This window comes from Hordeum vulgare, chromosome 2H, assembly GCF_904849725.1.
Source record: "Hordeum vulgare subsp. vulgare chromosome 2H, MorexV3_pseudomolecules_assembly, whole genome shotgun sequence".
Lineage (NCBI taxonomy): Eukaryota > Viridiplantae > Streptophyta > Magnoliopsida > Poales > Poaceae > Hordeum > Hordeum vulgare.
In genome coordinates, this window is record NC_058519.1 from 350,356,489 (window position 1) to 350,377,519 (window position 21,031).

A 21,031-nucleotide genomic window follows, 5' to 3' on the forward strand; every position below is an offset into this window, starting at 1 on the left:
CCAGTATATTTTATCAGTGAAGTCCTCACCCTCTCCAAACAACGCTACCCGCATTGGCAGAAGCTGGTCTTTGGGGTGTTTATGGTGAGTCGGAAGCTGAAACACTATTTCCAAGAGCATCCCATCACGGTGGTCAGTTCTGCCCCCCTTGGTGACATTATACAAAATCGAGAAGCGACTGGACGGATTGCTAAGTGGGCCATCGAGTTAGGGCCTCATCACGTGCGATATACCCCCCGTATGGCCATTAAGTCTCAAGCACTAGTGGATTTCATCAACGATTGGATCGAGTTACAGATTCCAGAAGATAGGACCGATCACACATATTGGACCGTCCATTTTGATGGATCTAGGCAGTTGGAAGGCTCGGGGGCTGGCGTGGTGTTAACTTCGCCTCAGGGTGACAAATTCTGCCATGTCCTTTGACTCATGTTTCCATGTACCAACAATGCAGCAGAATATGAAGCTCTGCTCCATGGGTTGCGACTCGCCAAAGAGATGAACCTCACCCGAGTCAGATGTTTGGGCGACTCAGATCTAGTGGCGCAGCAGGTCTCTAGTACCTGGGATTTCATAGATCCCTTGATGGCAGCTTACACGCGAGCTGTGTCTGACGTGGCGGGTCATTTTCATGGTTATCAAGTGGATCACATCGATCGACGACTCAATGAAGCAGCAGATGCTCTTTCACGCCTCGGTTCACAACGTAAGTTAGTTCCCCCCAATGTATTTTTGGATGTGTTACATAACCCCTCGGTGAGGCTACCTTCAGAGGAAGATTTGGCGGTGCCAGACCCTGAGTCTCAACTTGTGGCGGCTCTTCGTGCTACCCCGGATTGGGCGATTCCCTACATGGCGTATCTCACACGAGGCGAGTTACCCACTGATGAGTTATTGGCTCGCCAAATCGTCCGTCGATGCAAATCCATGGTCATACATAACGGCGAGTTGCATAAGCGAAGCACTTCAGGGGTATTTCAAAGGTGTGTCTCTTCCGAGGAAGGATGTATGATTCTCAACGAAATTCATGCACGCGACTGTGGTCATCATGCCGGGTCATGCTCCCTGGTTTCCAAAGCCTTTAGGCATGGGTTTTATTGGCTGACGGCTCATGCAGATGCTGAAGATATAGTTCGCCGATGTGATGATTGTCAAAAATTTGGACGTCAGATGCACGTGCCGGCTCAGGAATTATGGATGATTCCAATCACTTGGCCGTTTGCGGTCTGGGGGCTGGACATGGTTGGTCCTTTCAAGATGTCGTCCAACAAAAAGACTCATGTGTTGGTGGCGGTTGACAGGTTTACTAAGTGGGTCGAAGTAGAACCAGTTAGTAGCTGTAACACAGACACCGCTGTCAAATTCTTGAAAAAGTTGATCTTCCGTTTTGGATATCCTCATAGTATCATTACTGATAATGGTACTAATCTATAAAAGGGCGCAATGCAAGAGTTTTGTGGAATAGAGCATATCTGGCTTGACGTTTCTGCAGTCGCACCCCCCCCCCAGTCTAATGGACACGCAGAAAGGGTGAATCAAGAAATCTTGCGAGGAATCAAGCCCCGGCTTATGGTACCTCTGGAGCGTACTCTAGGATGTTGGGTTGAAGAATTGCCCTCAGTTTTATGGAGTATCAGGACCACCCCAAATCGCTCTACGGGTTTTACTCTCTTTTTCCTGGTCTATGGGGCAGAGGCAGTATTGCCAAGTGACATCACACACGATTCACCGCGAGTCGCCGCCTATGTGGAACAGGACAACGAGTTGGCACGACAGGATTCGTTGGATGCTTTGGAGGAAGAGCGAGACTTGGCTGCATCACGATCGGTGATCTATCAACAGGACTTGCGACGCTATCACCGCCGCCGCGTCAAGAGCCGTACTTTTTAGGAGGGCGACTTAGTGCTCCGGTTGATTCAAGACCACACTCGGATGCATAAGTTATCACCTCCATGGGAAAGACCGTTTGTCATCAGCAAGAATCTTCGGAACGGTTCGTACTACTTGGTGGATCTTCGCCCTGATAGGCTAACAACAGAGGTTGGGACAACTCGCCCTTGGAATATCGCCCACTTGCGGCCTTACTACACCAAGAGCCATGAGCTCCTTTCTTTTATGAAAATCTCAAAAATTGTAATCTTTTATTTATAAAGCAATAAAGCTGGCACCCACGAACTTTGGGGTCCTTTGCCGTTTCAGCTTCTTGAAAGCATGAGTCTTTATTGTTCTATAAGTCGTCCAAGCATGGACGCTATCAATACCAAAGAGCATAAGTCGCCATGTTGCACTTGTTTCAAAACTGGGTATTGATAAGCCAAAGAGGACCAAAGTTGCCACATCGCACGGTTCAAACATGGGCGCCTTATATGGTTTTGAGAATTTAGCCGACTTACTTGGGGGCTACTAGTTCCCAAGTCGTTTTGCAGTAAGAGCGTAAACGCTTCTCCAATCCTATGTCCGACTTTTCCCTAATCATAGGTCACTTGGGGGCTTCCACTCACTGTGTTCAGCCTGAATACCCTCTTGGCTAGCGAAAAATTACCGCATTGCAAATGGTTATACTAGACTATGTGTTGGACGAGTCGCCCTATGGACCCATGTACTCTTGGCGAGTCAATCCGCTTTTTGGACCCTGAACTCGCTTTGGTTAAAACATGAAAGGTACCGGCCAGAGCCACACATGGAAAATAGAGAAACCATTGGTTCATTGAACCTGCTTCATTGAAGCTTGACTCACGCCTGATCAGCTGGTCTAAATAACTTGGGTTGTTGCAAAAGCCTTCTTGGGGTAGCACTAGAGTTTTGCAAACTCGTCCTATCCTGTCGTAGCTCATCGAGCCGACAAATTTTTACGACTATCTTCGTGGCACTGCTGCAAGGTTTCGTAAAACCTTTTTATGACTCGTTGCGACTCATTGAGCCGGCTCTTTGTTTATAACTCGCCATGACCCAAAGGGCTGGTTAATCTCTGGCCACGACTCATTGAGTCGGTCTATGGTGTTTTCCGTGGCAAACAGGTTGAGGAAATTTTTCCTATCAGATTATGACACTTCCTAACTATCAAGTATTAGGATTGGTACATGCAATTCATGATTCACAAAATGGATAGCAATTCAGAAATGTCAAGCAAAAGGCATGGCTAGAAGAGTGTTTCCCTGAAACCTAACAACTATTACATGGCTCACTCGGCCATACGGGCGTCATCTCCCGGTCACAAAGAGATCAAATTGTTTTTTGAAGAAATGGTTACATGCCGAGTAACCTCAAGCCGCCTCTGTGTCACCCTGCCTTGAGCTCTCTCCATCTTCGATTTGTAAGTCGCCCAATTTCCAATTGTACTTGGACCACGCGACAAATTCATCTTCATCGTTGAGGAAGACAGATAGATCTGCTTCAAAGTCAAAGGGGTTCTTGCGTCGGCGGGGAGTCAGGCTGGTCACTTCAAACGAAGGAGGAGACACCTTTTTATTGTTGTCGTCATACGCAGCCTGGTATTTCTTCAAATCGAAGCTGGCCGCTAGTTGAGTCACTGCGGAGCGAGACTCTTTCACAACCTAGTGGTAATCTTCTTCGGTGAACTCCGGCTCATCATCTTTCAGTTCAGGATAACCAGCAGCTACCTCCTCTGGATTGAGTTCAGGAGCATAGGCCAGGCACCGGCTTAGGGTAGTCAGAGCTCCCTTGCGGGCGGCTGACCTCTTCAGTTCATCTACTTGGGGTGGCAACGTTGACAGGAAACCCAACATATTCTTGATGGATTTAATTGGCTCCTTGTTGCCCATCATTGCCTTCATCGTCATCATGCTTCCCGTATACAGCTGCTTTGGAAAGGTATAAATCGCCTTCAGCTTCAAGATGCAGTCATCTTAAAGATTGGCGACTCGCGGACCTACAAAGGATAAACTGTGACAATTAGTATTTGCAAACTAAATTGTGGCTTTTCTTTCCGACGAAGGGAATTGATCCTTACCAAAGATGGCTTGGGTCATGTTGGAGATATGCTTTTTTAACCCGGAGAGCTCTTGAAGGGTGGCTTCCAGCTTTTCCTCGGCTTTTTCCGCCCGCTTCATAATGGTGGCTTGATCAGCATTGGCTTTCTTCTCAAATTTTGGGTGATCAGCCTTCATTTTCTCCATATCATCCAAGGCAAATCGATATTTCTCTTCACATTCAGTCCGAGCATTCTGCTGTTCAGCTAAGTTTATCTTCAAATCAGCAAGGGATGACTTGGCTCGGGTCACAGATTCCCGCAAACAAATTTTAGGGAGACAAGTTTCAGAACTGTTGCAAGCAACATCCCTCACACTTGGGGGCTAATGTATGATTCTTTTAGAAGTCATACAAAATTCAAGACCCGGCTCATCTTTCAAAAAGATAACCCAGCTCTTGGGGGCTACAGGTTGAAGTTTTTAGTTAATTCAAAACCCGGCTAATCTTTCAAAAGATGACCCAGCCCTTGGGGGCTACAGGTTTAAGTTTTTCTAAATTCAAGACCCGACTCATCTTTCAAAAGATGACCCGGCCCTTGGGGGCTACAAGTTGAAGTTTTTCTAAATTCAAGACCCGCCTCATCTTTCAAAAGATGACCCGACCCTTGGGGCTACAGGTTGAAGTTTTTATTAAATTCAAGACCCGGCTCATCTTTCAAAAGATGACCCGTCCCTTGGGGGCTACACGTTGAAGTTTTATTTAATTCAAGACCCGGCTCATCTTTCAAAAGATGACCCGGCCCTTGGGGGCTACAGGTTGAAGTTTTTTTTAAATTCAAGACCCGGCTCATCTTTCAAAAGATGACCCGACCCTTGGGGCTACAGGTTGAAGTTTTTATCTAATTCAAGACCCGACTCATCTTTCAAAAGATGACCCGGCCCTTGGGGGCTACAGGTTGAAGTTTTTCTCTAATTCAAGACCCGACTCATCTTTCAAAAGATGACCCGGCCCTTGGGGGCTACCGGTTGAAGTTTTTCCCTAAATCAAGACCCGACTCATCTTTCAAAAGATGACCCGACCCTTGGGGGCTGCCAATAGTGACTTGCTGCTTCTTCGAGCCGCCCCCGTGACCTCCAGCCGGAGGCCCTGTTGCGGTTCGTTTGGGGGTCGACTTGGCGGTGGCGACCTGCTTGACTTTCCGCCACGCTCCTTCGCCCTTCACGGCCAGTTCGCGGGCGGCTCTATGTTGCCACATCATGGGAGGGCTGGAGACCTCCTCTAGCTCTTCCATGTCTTCCACGTCGGCTGCACCACGTAAGGGAGGCGACACCTCGTCATCATCCGTTCAGTCAAGCAACGCAGATGCAAAAAACTAACCGTCCGGCTCGGTGCTCTCCGACTCCGCCACCCCTTCCACATCTTCAGAGGCGGATGGTTGAACCTCCACCTCGTCCTCATCCTCGATTTAGACGGGATCTGACAACTCCACGTCGGCGGCCGGCTATCGATAGACTTGCAGGTGCTCGAATAGTTGAAGATGTAGCCGGCGTCCGGCGTGAGATGCCAGGTGGTATCCAAAGACAAACAAGAAACATAATCAGCGAAGGAACATACCGTCGGAGCCGGACGACTTCGGTCGTAAGGGGCCATGCCCAACTCCCATTCACCACCTTCATCCATGGAGGCGGAGGAGATCAAGTTCACTTGATGAGCCACCTTGCCGGCTCATAGGTTCTTCGTCGAGAGCCGACATGGATCATGCCAGCCACCCATCTGGCTGATCAGGTGCGGCCAGTACTGCAGAGGCAGGATCCGGCGGGCCAATGATACGTCTCCAACGTATCTATAATTTTTGATGGTTCCATGCAATTATCTTGTCGAACTTTGGATGTTTTGTATGCCTTTATATCTTTTTTGGGACTAACTTATTAACTAAGTGCCAAGTGCCAGTTCCTGCTTTTCCGTGTTTTTGACCCTTTTCAGAGGAGGATTTTAAACGGTGTCCAAACGGAATAAAACTTACAAAAAGATTTTTTTCGAAACAGAAGATACACACGAGACTTGAGAACCAAGGCACGGGCCACAAGGGGACCCCACAAGCCCCCTAGGCCCGGCCAAGGGGGCCGCACCTAGCAGGCTTGTGGGCCCCCTGTGGCTCGTCCCCTACCTCTTTCGCCTATAAATTCAAAAAAAATCCAAAACTGCGAGAGAGATCCACGAAAATACTTTTCCGCCGCCGCAAACTTCTGTCTCTGCAAGATCCCATCTGGGGCATGTTCTAGTGCCCTGCCTGAGGGGGGATTCGGATAGAGAGGGCTTCTTCATCAACACCATGACCTCTCCGATGATGCGTGAGTAGTTCACCATAGACCTTCTGGTCCATAGCTAGTAGCTAGATGGCTTCTTCTCTCTCTCTTGGATCTTCAATACAAAGTTCTCCATGATCTTCATGGAGATCTATCCGATGTAATCTTCTTTGCGGTGTGTTTGTCGAGATTCGATGAATTGTGGATTTATGATCAGATTATCTACGAATCTTATTTGAGTTTATTCTGATCTCTTATATGCATGATTTCATATCCTTGTAATTCTCTTTGAGTTGTGGGTTTTGTTTGTCCAACTTGATCTATGATTCTTGCAATGGGAGAAGTGCTTGGTTTTGGGTTCATACCGTGTGGCCACCTCACCCAGTGATAGAAGGGGTAGGGAGGCACGCATCATGTTGTTGCCATCAAGGGTAAAAAGATGGGGTTTTCATCATTGGTTTGAGTTTATCCCTCTACATCATGTCATCTTGCTTAAGGCGTTACTCTGTTCGTCATGAACTCAATACACTAGATGCATGCTGGATAGCGGTCGATGTGTGGAGTAATAGTAGTAGATGCAGAAAGTATCGGTCTACTTGTGTCGGACGTGATGCCTATATGCATGATCATTGCCTTAGATATCGTCATGACTTTGCGTGGTTCTATCAATTGCTCGACAGTAATTTGTTCACCCACCGTATTATTTGCTATTTTGAGAGAAACCTCTAGTGAACACTATGGCCCCCGGGTCTACTTCACACCATATTTTCAGCCTTACACTTTTACTTCGTTGCACTTTCCGCCTTCAGATCTCACTTTGCAATCAATTTTGAAGGGATTGACAACCCCTTTATAGCGTTGGGTGCAAGCTCTTTTGTGTTTGCGTAGGTACTCTGGACTTGACGCGATTCTCCTACTATATTGATACCTTGGTTCTCAAACTGAGGGAAATACTTACTGCTCCTGTGCTGCATCACCCTTTACTCTTCAAGGGAAAAACCAACGCAAGCTCAAGAGGCAGCAGCCACAATGGTGGCGAGAAAATCTCTGGCTAGAAGGCCTCGAGTCTTCAAAATCTCGAGGTGGGCGCATATCTGCTTCACTTCCGGGATGGGCCTCAGAAGCGAACTACTCCAGTTCAGCTTCGCACTCGGTGGAGCAATGGCGAAAGGAGGCAAGTTGATGTAGTCGTGGAGGGGATCCACATTCTTCACATAGAAGAATCCCCTCTCCCACTTCTTCACCGAATCCTGGAGAGGTAGCTTTGGGAAGCCGGAGGCGGACTGGTGATGAACGAGGGCGGTGCCGCAAGGGGTCATCTTCTTGACATTAGGATCGTCGGTCGGCGCCGACTGCTGCTTGAAGAAGAATAATTGATGCCACAAGTCCAAGCGGGGTTTGATCCCCAAGAACCCCTCGCACAGGGTGACGAAGGCCGCCAGCTGGAGGACGGCGTTGGGCACAAGGTGGTGCGGCTGCAAGCCGAAATACACCAGAAGACGCGAGAAGAAGTCGCTGACAGGGAGCCCGAATCCACGGAAGAAATTCTCCTTGAAGAACACCACCTCGCCAGCGCGAGGGGCCCGAGATCCTTCGGCGTTGGGAGGCGCACAACCACGCGTTCTGCCAAGGTAAGCTTACGACGGTGGCGAAGCACCTCAATGTGCCCGTCGACAACGTCACTGCCATCCCACGCGCCTCGGAACTTCGCCTTCTCGGCGTCGGCTTGCGACATGGCGGAGCGGTGGCGAGAAGATATACGGGATGCGCGCAGCTCCGGCGACGAACGGCAGCAAAGGCGTGAACGGCGTCTCCTTCTCTCTGGCTCTGGGAGGGAAGGGGCGCTGGAATGGAGTGGTACGGGGGCAGATGGCGTCTTCGGCGTCCCCGCCTCTCCATTTAAACCACAGAGGAGATCATGCGGAGGGGATCCGTTGCGCATGATCCCCACCCCCTCCGAATCATGCAAGAGCTTTAATGCGCTCCAAAATATCAACCGCCGCGGCGCAATACGCAGAGGATCCCTGCGCGCGGGCTGAGGGCGCGGTGTGGCGGGCCCCATGACGCAGGCCCAGCCCCGTCGTGCACGTGGCTTGTCAAGGCGCGGCGCCGAAAGCCCGACACATGGCGCACCGTTGGTTCGTGGGAAGAAGCCGAGGCGTCCGCCGGAAGCCAGCCGGCTCCTGGCCCGGACGCCTTCCATACAAATGAATCACCAGGCCCGCAAGCCGGATTCTCAAGCCGGCGAAGTCCTTTGCCTCGAGACGACGGACCTCCCCAGCTTCGGCTACTGACGAGGGTATAACCCCGGGGTAGGCTCATCAAGCCTACTCCTCTATACTTAGGTATAGAAAGGAGCATCAACATCCTCAATTGTTGGCTCCTCCTAGCCGGCTACGAAGCACTTGCCAGCTAGGAGCGTAGACGACTACTCTCTAGTCGGCTGGCCAAGCCGCCAACCGGCTGAGGGGCACCTGTCGCATCAATCCCTTGGATGTGATAGGGGCCTTCAATTAAAGGTGAAGGTACGTCAACACAGGTATGAGGGACAAGCACACGCATGGCTACAGTGTCAGCGGTCATAGCACTGACCTATGCCGGCTCCGATCCATCAACTATGCACAGTACCCACGCGCCACGACCCACTCCATTACCTGGCCCGACATAGCTACAGTGGAGACGGCCGTACCGCTGACCGGCGCCGGATCCTGCAAGACGAGTCGGACGTACAGCACGCATCCTGCGTGGGGAGCACGCACCAACCCCATAGGCTGGTCGGCGGGTCCCAGAGCCAGATGGGACCTTGCAGCCGGCGGGCCCCTCAGGCGACAAGACTAAACCATAGCGCCCCCCTCGCTGGCCTGAGTGGCTGCCAGCCGGGTCCCCCACAATGTACTTATATCCATTTTGTAGGCCGGTGGGTTCGTCTATAAAACAACCCGGCCCCCATCATGCAGAGGGTCGGTCATTCTTGCACCCACACACATCACACATGAGAGGTAGAACTCGAGCCTGCTACTCCTTCTTCCTCCTCCGTCGAACAACTCAAGGAGCATACTGTAAACACTCTAGTTCATCAACCACTCCGGCGGGACTAGGGGTATTATCTCCCACGGAGAGCCCTGAACCAGGGTACATCTTGCGTCTTGCTTGCTAGTTACCAATCCCGTTCCCGGAGCCCGCCGGTGTCCTTTCGGTCCCAACCACCATCGATAAGACTACCTATGGCATCTGTCGTGAGAAAACAACGACGGACCCGTAGGTCTGTGGTGAACTACTCTCGCATCATCAGAGGGGGCAATGGAGTTGATGTAGATGCCCTTCGTGATCAATTCCCTGTCGGACAGATTATCAGAAAAGGCTCCGAGATTGGATCTCTCCAGAACAGAGGCTCCCGGCGGCAGAAAAGTAATTTTTTTGGCTCGTTCTGGTATTGGGGGAATATTTGGGAATTTATAGGCCAATGATTAGGGTTAGGGGGCCCACAAGCCAAGGGTGTCCCCCTAGGGCGCGCCCTGTAGGCTTGTCGCCTCCCGACAGGTCTCCTGTCCCCTTCTCCATGTCTGGTAGGTGTCTTCTGGTCCAAGAAAAATCATTCTAGAGATTTTATTCCGTTTGGACCCCGTTTAATATTCCTTATCTGCAATACTCAAAAACATGAAAAAAAACAAAACTGACACCAAGCTCTAGATTAATAGGTTAGTCCCAAAAATAATATAAAATAGCATATCAATGCATATAAAACATCCAAAAGAGATAATATAATAGCATGGAACAATTAAAAATTATAGATACGTTGGAGACGTATCACGGGGGTTTAAAGAAGAACGAGAGGGAAGGAAGCAACAAGGATGGAGGTGAAACCGGACATAATGTTGAGGACGCGGGGCTGCCGGGACAGCCCTGCGAGAACCAATGAGGAACATCACATGGAATTGTCGGGGATTGGGGAATGGCCCGGCTATTCGAAGTCTTCTTGAGCTCCATAAGAAGGAGGACCCCGATATACTTTTTCTCTCTGAAACAAAGATGGTGCGTGGCAGGCTGAAATGGATAAGATGGAAGATGGGTATGACCAACATGACAGTAAAAGACTGTGAGGGCAGAGTGGTGGTTTGGCACTGTTTTGAAAAATGAAGTAAATATCAAGTTAATTGGTTTCAATTTGCAATATCATATTGACATGGAAATTACGTAGGCAGATGGATTTGTATGGCGGTTCACCGGGATATATGGAGAACTGAATCATGAGGAAACAGAAAGAACTTGGAAGTTACTGAGAATGCTGAAATATCAAAGTAACAAGCCTTGGCTATGTGCCGGAGATTTTAACGAAGTCCTGCATACTTGGGAGAAGGAAGGCAGGGCACCACGATCGGAAGCGTGCATGGACCGTTTTAAGGTTGTTCTGGAGGAGTGTGAACTGCGAGATTTGGGCTTTGTGGGGGATGTTGTCACTTGGCGAAATCATAACCATGACGCGACCTGGTATATAAGGGAGAGGTTGGATAGAGCACTTGCTACGCAGTCCTGGTGTAACATATTTCCAGCGTTCCGAGTGACTAAGGGAGACCCCCACCACTTAGACCATCACTCGGTCATCATTGAGCTATAGGGGGCTGCTTGGCTGAAGCGGGGGTTGGCCCGAAACTTGGAGCCTCATTTTGAGGCGAGATGGCTCGAAGAGGAGGATTGTAGAGAGTTAGTTCAAAATTAATGGGAGAGGGAAATGATGTGCGATGGTAGGAAGGTAGCAGATGCAACTAAAGATCTCATAAGAGAGATGATGCGTTGGACCAGAAATGTCCTAGGTGACTTGGAGTGGAGAATTTTTTGTATGAAGAAGGAGCTGGAGAAGTGTAGGCGAGGTAACATTGGGCAGGACAAAGTTAGGAGGGAGGAAGTGTTGAGGTTCAATCTTTGTCGAGTAGAGGAACAAAGAGAAACATATTGGCGGCAGAAGGCTCATATACATTGGCTGAAATGTGGAGATAGAAACATCAAATTCTTCCATGCAGTGGCTTCAGAGAGGAAGAGAAGAAACAAAATTAAGAGATTGAGGAGGGAGGATGGTAGAGTGGTGGAGGAAGAGGGGACCATGAAAGAAGTGGCAACTAACTACTTTTTGAAATCTGTTCACTTCCCATGCACGCACGAGGATGGAGGAGCTCTTGGGTTACATTGACCCTCGAGTTACTCCACAAATGAATGCCCTGCTCATTGACAAGTTCACGGAGAGGGAGGTTTGTGAGGCCTTGTAGAGTATTGGTGACCTTAAAGCCCCGGGGCCGGATGGTATGTCGTCCATCATTTATAAAAAATGTTGGGACATCGTGGGGGAAAAAGTGATTTCATAAGTTTTCAATGTCCTAAATGGGGGTCATATGCTTGAAGGTTGGAATGACACATGTGTGGTTCTCATACCAAAGGTGCAAAACCCGGAGAGTATGAAGGATCTGAGGCCAATCAACCTATTTAATGTCGTTTAGAAGCTCATCTCCAAGGTACTCTCCAACTGACTTAAGAAAATACTTCCTGACATTATCTCATCCAACATAGTGCTTTGTGCCGGGGCGGTTGATTAGGGATAATATTCTGCTTGCTTATGAATGCACCCATTACATGCAAAATAAGATAAATTGAAAAGAGGGCTATGCAGCTGTTAAAATGAACATGAGCAAAGCGTATGATAGGGTGGAGTGGGGCTTCTTGTAAAAGATGATGCACAAACTTGCCTTTGAAGAGAAGTGGATCAAGTTGATCATGTTATGTATCTCCACGGTGTCATATAGATTTAAGGTGAATGGTGAATACATGGATGTGATGATGCCCCAGCGAGGCCTTCGGCAGGGTGATCCTCTATCGTTGTACCTTTTTTATTGTTGGTGAAGGCTTCGCCTCTCTGCTTAATAAGGCGGATGCGGAGGGGGCTTTGAGTGGGATCCATATTTGCAATGGTGCGACGAGTTTAAACCACTTACTGTTTGCAGATGATAGCTTGGTACTTATGAAAGCTTCACGTGAGAGTGCCATACATCTGCAAAACGTGCTACAGCTTTATGAGGCCCGCTTGGGGCAAATTGTGAATTATGACAAGTCATCAATCATGTTCAGCAAGAATACAGGGGCGGTGTAGAAGGAACAAGTGCTAACAGAGCTGCGCATTGGGAATGTGACCAGATCGGAAAGGTACTTAGGACTGCCCATGTACGTGGGGTCCAACATGACCAAAATTTTCGATTATTTGAAGGATCGTATGTGGCAACGAATTCAAGGCTGGCTGGAGAGGCTTATGTCAAAGGCAGCAAAAGATGTGCTTATTAAAGCTTGTGCCAAAGCGATACCCACTTTTGCGATGTCATGCTTTCATCGTACCAAAACTTCGTGCGAGCAGATGGGGCCAATGATATGTCGGTTCTGGTGAACAAAGCAAGAGAAGACCAACACTATGCACTGGTTAGGCTAGGAACTCATGAAAAAAGCGAAGAGGGATGGAGGGCTCGGGTTCAGGGATTTGTATGGTTTCAACCTGGCCATGCTTGCGAAGGAGGCGTGGAGACTTCTCACTGAACCTCACTCCTTTTGTGCACGAGTTTTGAAGGCTACGTACTTCCCAAACTCGTCGATCCTTGAGGCGCCAGCTAGTCCAGACATCGCATATACATGGAGAAGCTTCCTCAAGGGGATTGATCTGCTGAAAGAGGGACTTATCCACATAGTTGGAGATGGAGCAAATATCAAAATATGGACTTATCCATGGCTGAATAGGGAAGGCCCTTGACAGTCGTGGACGCAACGAGGAAGATGCCTGCTGACTAGAGTTTGTGAACTTATCGATCCGTACACATCAACATGGGATGAACGTTTGGTGTGGAATATTTTTGTTGAAGAAGATGAAAATGTGATCTTGGCCACTCCGATTAGTGAGGACTTTGAAGATTTCTATGCTTGGTTTTTCGACAGCAAGGGCATCTTTTCAGTTAAATCTGCATACAAGCTATACATTAGAAGAAGAGATGCTAAGCAGGCTTCCTCCTCGTTCATTGAGCAAGGGGATCTAGACTGGAGGAAAATCTGGGACATCAAATGCGAGCCAAAAATGCTAACGGTTTGTCTGGAGACTTGCCCACAATAGCCTGCCTTTGCTGATGGGGCTAAAGAGAAGGAGCATTGAGTGTGATACGCTTTGTGTTTGCTACAAGCGACTTGATGAGGATGGGGCGCACTTGTTTCTCAGATGCAAGGAGGTGAAACAGGTTTGGTGCCGACTGCAACTGGAGAATACCCGGCTTCGTATGTGTGCGGTCAATGATGCAAATGAAGTGATCAAGATCCTCTTGGAGCTCGACGACATCAGAAGGGTGTTGGTTGTATGCATGTTATGGTGTTGATGGTCTAGGTGGAACAAGATAAATGCAAAAGAGCGTGGTGAGTCGATTGATAATCTACTAACCAGAATTTGAACCTGTTTCTTTAAATGTCTGAGCTTGTGTGCGAGCCAAGAAAGACCAAACTCAACCAGTGAGGAGCAAAGCTGGAGCAGGCTACTAGGGGACAAGCTTAAATTTAATATTGATGGGTCCTTCTTCTCTTCAACTCATAATGATGGTTGGGGATTTGTGGTACGAGATGGGTGAGAGGTTTAGGCGCTGGTCACCTCACCCACCTGGCAAGTCTGATGCAGGCGAAAGCGACAACGTGCTCTGAGGTCTTACAAACGGCGGTTGATTGGGGTATGGTGAACATCACTATCGAATCGGACTGCCTATCCTTGATGCAGGCGGTGCAGAGCAGCGATTTCGACCTTGCTCTTGAAGGAATTATGTTTAGGAATATTCGCCTCTTTGCCAGGCTCTATTTTAACTATGTATCTTTTTTTTTTTTCATTAAGGGGTTGTAACATTCTCGTCCATGATCTAGCTTTTATGGATGCACAAAGGCAATCTTCCAAATAGTTGTGGTGTGAGGAATTGTTGGATGATGTAAACGTAAGGAAGGCCAGCGTTTGTGTTCTACCTTTGGATTAATGAAATCGGATGTTTCATATAAAAAAACTCCTAGCCTTTATATAATCTTTTATTATATTAACACGCACGCGTCCCTGCTGAACGCATACGCTTCCGGCCTAGTTTTCACATTCACAGCGTGCTTGTGCTCCTCCTCCGAACCGAGATCTCCTGTCCTGCCACCGCCTCCTCGAGCACGGCGGGTCACCACCTCAAACCAGGTACTGACACTTCGCTCAGCCACAGATTTCCTATTAATCTGTCCCCTTCTCCGCTTCTTTTGTGAGTTTCTTTTGTCGGATCTCTCCCTAGATCTTTCTGGACCTTAGATAGATAAGATTGCGACGTTTTTGGCTTCTGGCTAAATTAGGGATAAGATCAAACTGTTTGCTTGTCTCCGTGTGCTGATTAATTGGAGCCAAGAAACCATTAGAGCGTTGAGGGGGGAGCGAGCCAGCGCATCAACTGGGGCTGTTAAATTGTTTACGCAGCAGGGGCCTCTGCCCATGTCCGAGGAACAATCAGCGGACGGGGTGGTGGTGGCGATGAAGGGCCACCCGGGGTCAGGCAAGTCCACGGTAGCTCGTGCCATCGCCTCCGCGCTCCGATGCCCGCTCCTTGACAAGGATGACGTGCGGGACTGCACCCTGCACCTCGAGCGCGCCGGCGGCGGCAGCGGCATCCTCAACGACCTCTCCTACGCCGTGCTCTGGAGGTTGGCCGAGAGGCAGCTCCGGCTTGGCCTGTCCATCGTCGTCGACTCCCCACTGTCGCGACGAGCCCATCTCGATGCTCTGGCCCGCCTGCCTGCTGCACTTGTTATCGTTGTGGAATGCCGGCCAGGCAACCAAGATGAATGGCGCCGCAGGCTGGAGGAGCGTGGAGGCGTCTTGGCCGATGACGGTGGCGATGGATGGCATAAGCCCAAGACGTGGGCCGACCTAGAAAGGCTTGTGGAAGGGTACCAAGGTTGCACAAACTATGACATTGGGGATGTGCCGAGGATCGTTGTAGATACAACGGACCCGGAGGTCAGCACACAGGCAATCGCTCTCAGGGTTGTGGATTTTATTAGGTCTCTTCTAGCCCGTGCGCATCACTCCCTCCCTCCTTGAAAGAGAGTACTTCCAACAAGAGTCAAACTATCTCAAAGTTTGACCGAGTTTGTGCAATATATCAAAGTTTGTGAAACCAAATAGTTACATGATGAAAATATATGTTATCATGAATCTAATGCTACTACTTGGATGGCGTAAATGTTGGTGTATTATTGTATAAATACAGTCAAACCTAGTAAAAAAGTTTGAGTTTCCAACAAAGTTGGAAGTGCACTCTTTAAAGGATGGAGGGAGTAGGTATGTTATTATAATAGCTGTTGACCAACGTTTTGGTCAAGACAGTTCATATGTTTTCTGTCAGGAGCAAAATAGAGGATAAGTTAAGTTTCAGATTAGAATTTCATGGCAAAATGTTAAAATGATGTATTTTGTATTGTATTGGATTGGTTGTGCATATGCTTCCCTTTTTCATCCGTTCCCTCATTTTCTTGCGCAGCGTTGATGCTTATGCTCGCCCTCTGTTTATTAGTGTAGCCAATCTCAGAAGCTCAAACGTGTTGCAGAATGACCCACCTGTGTATGTTACTGATTTTGAAGCCTTTACTTGGTACTTGATACATTTTGCTTGCTTCCCCACCATTGAGATTACAATGGTAGATCAGTACGGAACATTTGTTCGTTTTCCCGTAGTGATAGCTATTTTTGTCACAGTTTGTACTTAACATTACTCAAGTAGAAGTCTCTGCAATCCATTACTAGGAACTATGAATCTCTTCGGAAATAATTAACCTGTTATTGTCAATCAAGGTTTGCAACCATTGGTAATCTTTATTGGTGCTGGTAATCTAAAAAATGATCATATGTACACGTAGGGTCATAACATTTCAGTGGCTATATTAGAAGCCAGAATTGATGGCGAGAAATATCTACTTTTTTCTATTACAACTTTGATGCCTGATTCTGTTGGCAGCTTTCAATTTCCATTTCATTCTTGGTAGCCTTGTCAAGTGGGGGCAACTACAATAGATACAACCCTTGTGGTGAAAGAATAGAAAAAATATACATGGAGTGTCGCATTGGACCCAGATTGGTCATTAAGTTTTGGAACTTGTGGGTGTAAGTTTTAACACTTGTCGGTACAAGTTTTAAACCTTGCATCTCTGCCATCCATCTCTGATCTGACGACCCAAGTTGATTTCTTCTATTCTTTCACCACAAGGTCTGATTCTATTGTAGTTGTCCCCTTGTTAAGTTGCAGTGACGAAAACTTGTTTTCCAACAGCACATGTATCTTTTTATGCTTAAAGAGACCTAGTCATAATAAGCAAGCTATACTCCTATTTTATTTCAAGAAAACAATGAGATCATGTTATTTTGAAATTCAAGAGTTTTATGGTTTGTTGGGAGGCCATATGTTATTTATTTGTACTTCAAAAGTTTTTTTTTTTTTGCAGCACAAGGAAGTCATGTATTAGGAGAACAGTATTATGCACATTGCAATCTCAAGCGTCTGAACAAATACAAAATTGAGCACTATGCTAATATTATACTCCCTCGTTTTTTTTCAGTTGTACTCCCACCGTTCCAAAATAAGTGGCGCGGTTTTAGTTCAGTTGTACTAGTATACAATCTTGTAATGTTGAAACAGTATCAGAGACCAGTCTTAACTCCCTCGTTTTGTGTTTTACCAGTCCCCTTGGTAGATGGCATCGTCTACTCTAAAACCTGGTGTGCCTATTACTTTGCAAGAGCTAGAGCCCTCCTCAGAGATCTTCAAGCAAGGGGCATCCCTCCAGGTAACAGGAATGTATGTGTGCAGCAGTGCAGGTGCTTCCTTCTGAAAAGTGCAAGTTTATGTGCTAACCTTCTTGGCTTGCAATTCATTTAGCCTTCACTCATATGATGTCGACTCTGCGGTTGCTGTCATTCAAGATGGCAGTGCTAGACTGAAGATTGATACTCAAAACCTGAGAGACATCAGTTTCCGCGGCAATTCAACGTTCCAGTTCATTGGTGAACTTCTGATCCAGCCAAACGAAGATGTAATTTTTTCTCCTTGTCCAGATTTTGCCAGTCAGTTTCGTCTAGTATCATTGGAACAATGCTACATCAAATTTGGTGCTTGCGTCCTGCAGGTGATTTTACAAGCACAGGTGGGCAGGAACGTTGATGGGCTTGACCTGAACCTTTACCAGCAGTCTTTGATCATCCGACGGCAACATGAAGCCAAACTAGTGAGCTCCAGGAGGTCATGATCCAAAGCTGTGAACCAGGGTCATGGCATCAGTTCAGTTTCTCTGAAGTATGGAGCATGTGTCAAAAGAATCACTTAACTCATGATGATCATGTTCTCCAGTTTGTTAAAACCTCCAAAGTGGTACTAGTACTCCCTCCGTTCCTAAATATAAGTTTTTTTAGAGGTTTCACTAGAAGACTACATACGGATGTATATAGACATATTTTAGAGTCTAGATTCATTCATTTTGCTTCGTACGTAGTCCCTTAGTGAAATCTCTTAAAAGACTTATATTTAGGAACATAGAAAGTAGTTGTTAACCGAGTTTCCCGAGCACAGATTATTCCTCGACGACCACCTCATTCTCAAGGCTAGGCTATCAGGTCCATGAGCTCATATTATTTGAGGGTCCACATATCTGTTTCATGTTGTTTTGTGGACTGACATTCCCTTTCAGCTCGACAGATGTGGCTGCAGAGTGATATCCTATTATTCTGAACAATTTGGAACCTGACGTGCTGTGTGGGGGCAGATGGATCTCATGCCTGCCAACCTTAGTTTTTGGATCCTGATAAGTACCACACGTATGGTACGAATCAATTCTGTCCAGACTTGTGGGTTAAAAAGGTCAGGTCAAATGTCCTTCTAGCCACCCATTGTGATATCTCAGTTTTTTTATTTTTTAAAAAGTATGCAAACAGGGACAAAAACAGATGATGTTAGGGACTTTTTTAGTTTTTTCAAACTTTAAAATGGTTTATCTCTTAAATGAAAATTCTGATTGAAAAAACGTTTTTATCATTAAATTCGTCACGACGAGGTCTTCGAAACTATATCTCATCGTTATGTTTCGACCCTTTTTGCGTTAAAAGTTGTCATGTCTATTGCACATAAATCACATCATGATTATATTGAGGTTGAAATGATATATTTTAACTATTTTTTCTTCTATGATTAAAATAAATTTTAACATGTTATAAAAAAGAATTAAGAAACTAAACTTGTCATGATGAATTACTAAAATTTGTCATGATCCATGAAATAATTTTGACATGGTTCATAAGTAAAAATAAATATGTTGTCAAATATTTTAAAAATGCTTGGTCAATGGCTTAAATTTTCCATGAACCATAAACTAAGTTGACATGGTGAATTACTTAAATTTTTCATGATGCATGCACTAAAATTTGCCAGGGTATATACAAAAAATATTTTCCATGTTTAAAAATACTAGAATTGCCATGATCAAAATACTAAAATTGCCATGATCTATAAACTCAATTTACCATAATGAATTACGAGAAATTGTCATGATTCATGAATTAAATTTCCATGATTAATTAGTAAAATTTGCCATGGTCAATTAATAAAAAATATCTTGAAAATTAGTTGAAATATATTGATAGCTTTAAATCTAAAAGAAAAAACTAGATGAAACATGTAGTGGCAGTTTTTTTTTTTTTTGAAAAAACATCATCAACTTTATTAATTTGAAATGATTGTTACATCATCTACAAGAATAGGTACAATATTCTCCAAAGGCTCAATCCACTCCATCGTATCAGAACTTTTTGCTAGTCTAGCGAGCACATGAGCTACCTTGTTCGCTTTTCTATTACAATGCTCAAAACTAATTAAAGGAAAATTACAAGCCATAAAGAAACAACCCTCGAAGATTGACAGCCGCCGCTCCTGCAGAGTATCTTCCGCTGTTCATTGTTTCAATTACTTTCATATTGTCAAAATTGATAATAACCCGATTGTATCCTCCTTTTTGTGCCAACAAAAGACCAAACCTAAGTGCTAAAGCTTTCGTAGCCAGGGCATCCACACAACACTCAAATCTTTCAGTTTGCTCCTACAATGAAGTTTCCTTTGTCATTTGTGATAACAACACCCGCTCTGCCGTTAGCTCGTTGTGATCAAAAGAAGCATCCACATTTAATTTAACAAACCCCTTTGGAGGTCTACTCCATCCTCCACTCTTCTTCTTTGCCTTTGGTAAGTGAGCGTTTATGTAGTTTGCCGTTATAGCCCGTATCCCCATCGAGGTTTGGGACGTCTCTTCCGACTTCCTCTCATGAACAAACTTCCTTCTATTCCACAATAGATACCATGTGGTAGTAAGTGTTAGGAAATATGCAACTTGTATTTTCAGGAAGCCATAGGCTAGTATATATACATATACAAGTGTGTAATATGCAGAAAACCCCTTATACAATAGGGTAAATATGAAAGGTTACGTGGCTACATATATAGTACTCTAACACCCCCCCTCCTCAAACTCATGATGGATTAACAACACCGAGTTTGGAGAGATAGAAGCCATACTGTGTTGTAGTCTGGGCCTTCATCAGAAAATCTGCCAACTGTAACTCGGAAGGCACATATTGAAGAGCAATAACCTCATCCTGCACACCAGCGCGCACATAGAAAGCATCAACATCAATATGCTTGGTGAGCTCATGCTTCATAGGATCGCGCGCAATGCTAATAGCACATGTACTATCAAATAAGAGCAGAGTAGGTGTAGTCATAGAAACACCAAAATCCTGAAGTAACCACCGTAACCAAGTCAACTCTGCCGTCAAAAGAGCTATAGCTCACAACTCAGCCTCTACACTCGAACGGGAAACTGCTGTCTGTTTTTTCGTCTTTCAGGCAATGAGAGAACCACCAAGAAAAACATAGTAAGCAGAAAGTGAACGACAATTTGAAGGATCACTAGCCCACATATCATTTGAATAGGAGTGAAGCTGTAAAGAACTCGAGCGAGGAAAGAATAGACGGTGCGAGATCGTGCCCCGAAGATATCGGAGAACACGAAGGAGGTGACTATAGTGAACCGGGGTGGGGGCGGAGACAAACTGACTCAGAATATGAACCGGATAAGTGATATCCGGACGGGTGACACCTAGATAGACAAGACTGCCAACAAGATGACGATAACACGTAGGATCAGGCAGGGGTTCACCATCAGTATCACGGAGGTGAACATTGAGCTCCATGGGAGTCTTAATAATGCGCTCGTCAGTAAGAGCATCACGAGCAAGAAGATGTTGGATATACTTCTCCTAGGATATAAAAAAGCCATGAGAGGTAGAAGAGACTTCAATCTCAAGAAAATGCGAAGAGGTCCAAGATCGAACATAAGAAACTGCTCACTAAGACGGGCCTTTACAAAGGCAATATACTTGGAGTCATCACCAGTGATGATCATGTCATCAACATAGAGAAGAAGAAGAGTCTGACCATGAGGAGAAAGGTGGACAAACAATGTCGGATCATGAGCACTTGCTGAAAAACCAGCGACGGTCACCACAGAGGCAAAACGCTCAAACCACGCGCGGGGGCTTGCTTAAGGCCATAGAGAGAGCTACAAAGACGACATAGCATGCCATCATGAACATAATACCCAGGTGGTGGTTGCATGTACACCTCCTCACGCAGCTCACCATTACGAAAGGCATTCTTAACATCAAGCTAAGATACAGA

At 46.3% G+C, this 21,031-nt stretch overlaps 2 protein-coding genes across 4 annotated transcripts; both read left to right on the plus strand.

The window, feature by feature from the left end:
• Positions 1–14,341: 14,341 nt before the first annotated feature.
• On the plus strand, positions 14,342–17,726 carry LOC123426247 (CST complex subunit TEN1-like). 3 transcript variants are annotated; one of them, XM_045110047.1, is made up of 4 exons: positions 14,342–14,463; positions 16,992–17,107; positions 17,189–17,342; positions 17,436–17,726. In XM_045110047.1, exons 2-4 carry the CDS (start codon positions 17,004–17,006, stop codon positions 17,553–17,555), a joined length of 378 nt encoding a protein of 125 aa, XP_044965982.1. In that variant the 5' UTR covers positions 14,342–14,463; positions 16,992–17,003; the 3' UTR covers positions 17,556–17,726. The 3 variants fall into 3 exon arrangements, with proteins under 3 accessions (XP_044965982.1, XP_044965983.1, XP_044965984.1); XM_045110048.1 differs by lacking the exon at positions 14,342–14,463 and adding an exon at positions 15,186–15,273; XM_045110049.1 differs by lacking the exon at positions 14,342–14,463 and adding an exon at positions 15,666–15,877.
• On the plus strand, positions 14,526–15,499 carry LOC123426246. The gene has a single exon (XM_045110046.1). The coding sequence runs from the start codon at positions 14,749–14,751 to the stop codon at positions 15,355–15,357; it is 609 nt and encodes a 202-aa protein (XP_044965981.1). The 5' UTR covers positions 14,526–14,748; the 3' UTR covers positions 15,358–15,499.
• Positions 17,727–21,031: the final 3,305 nt, after the last annotated feature.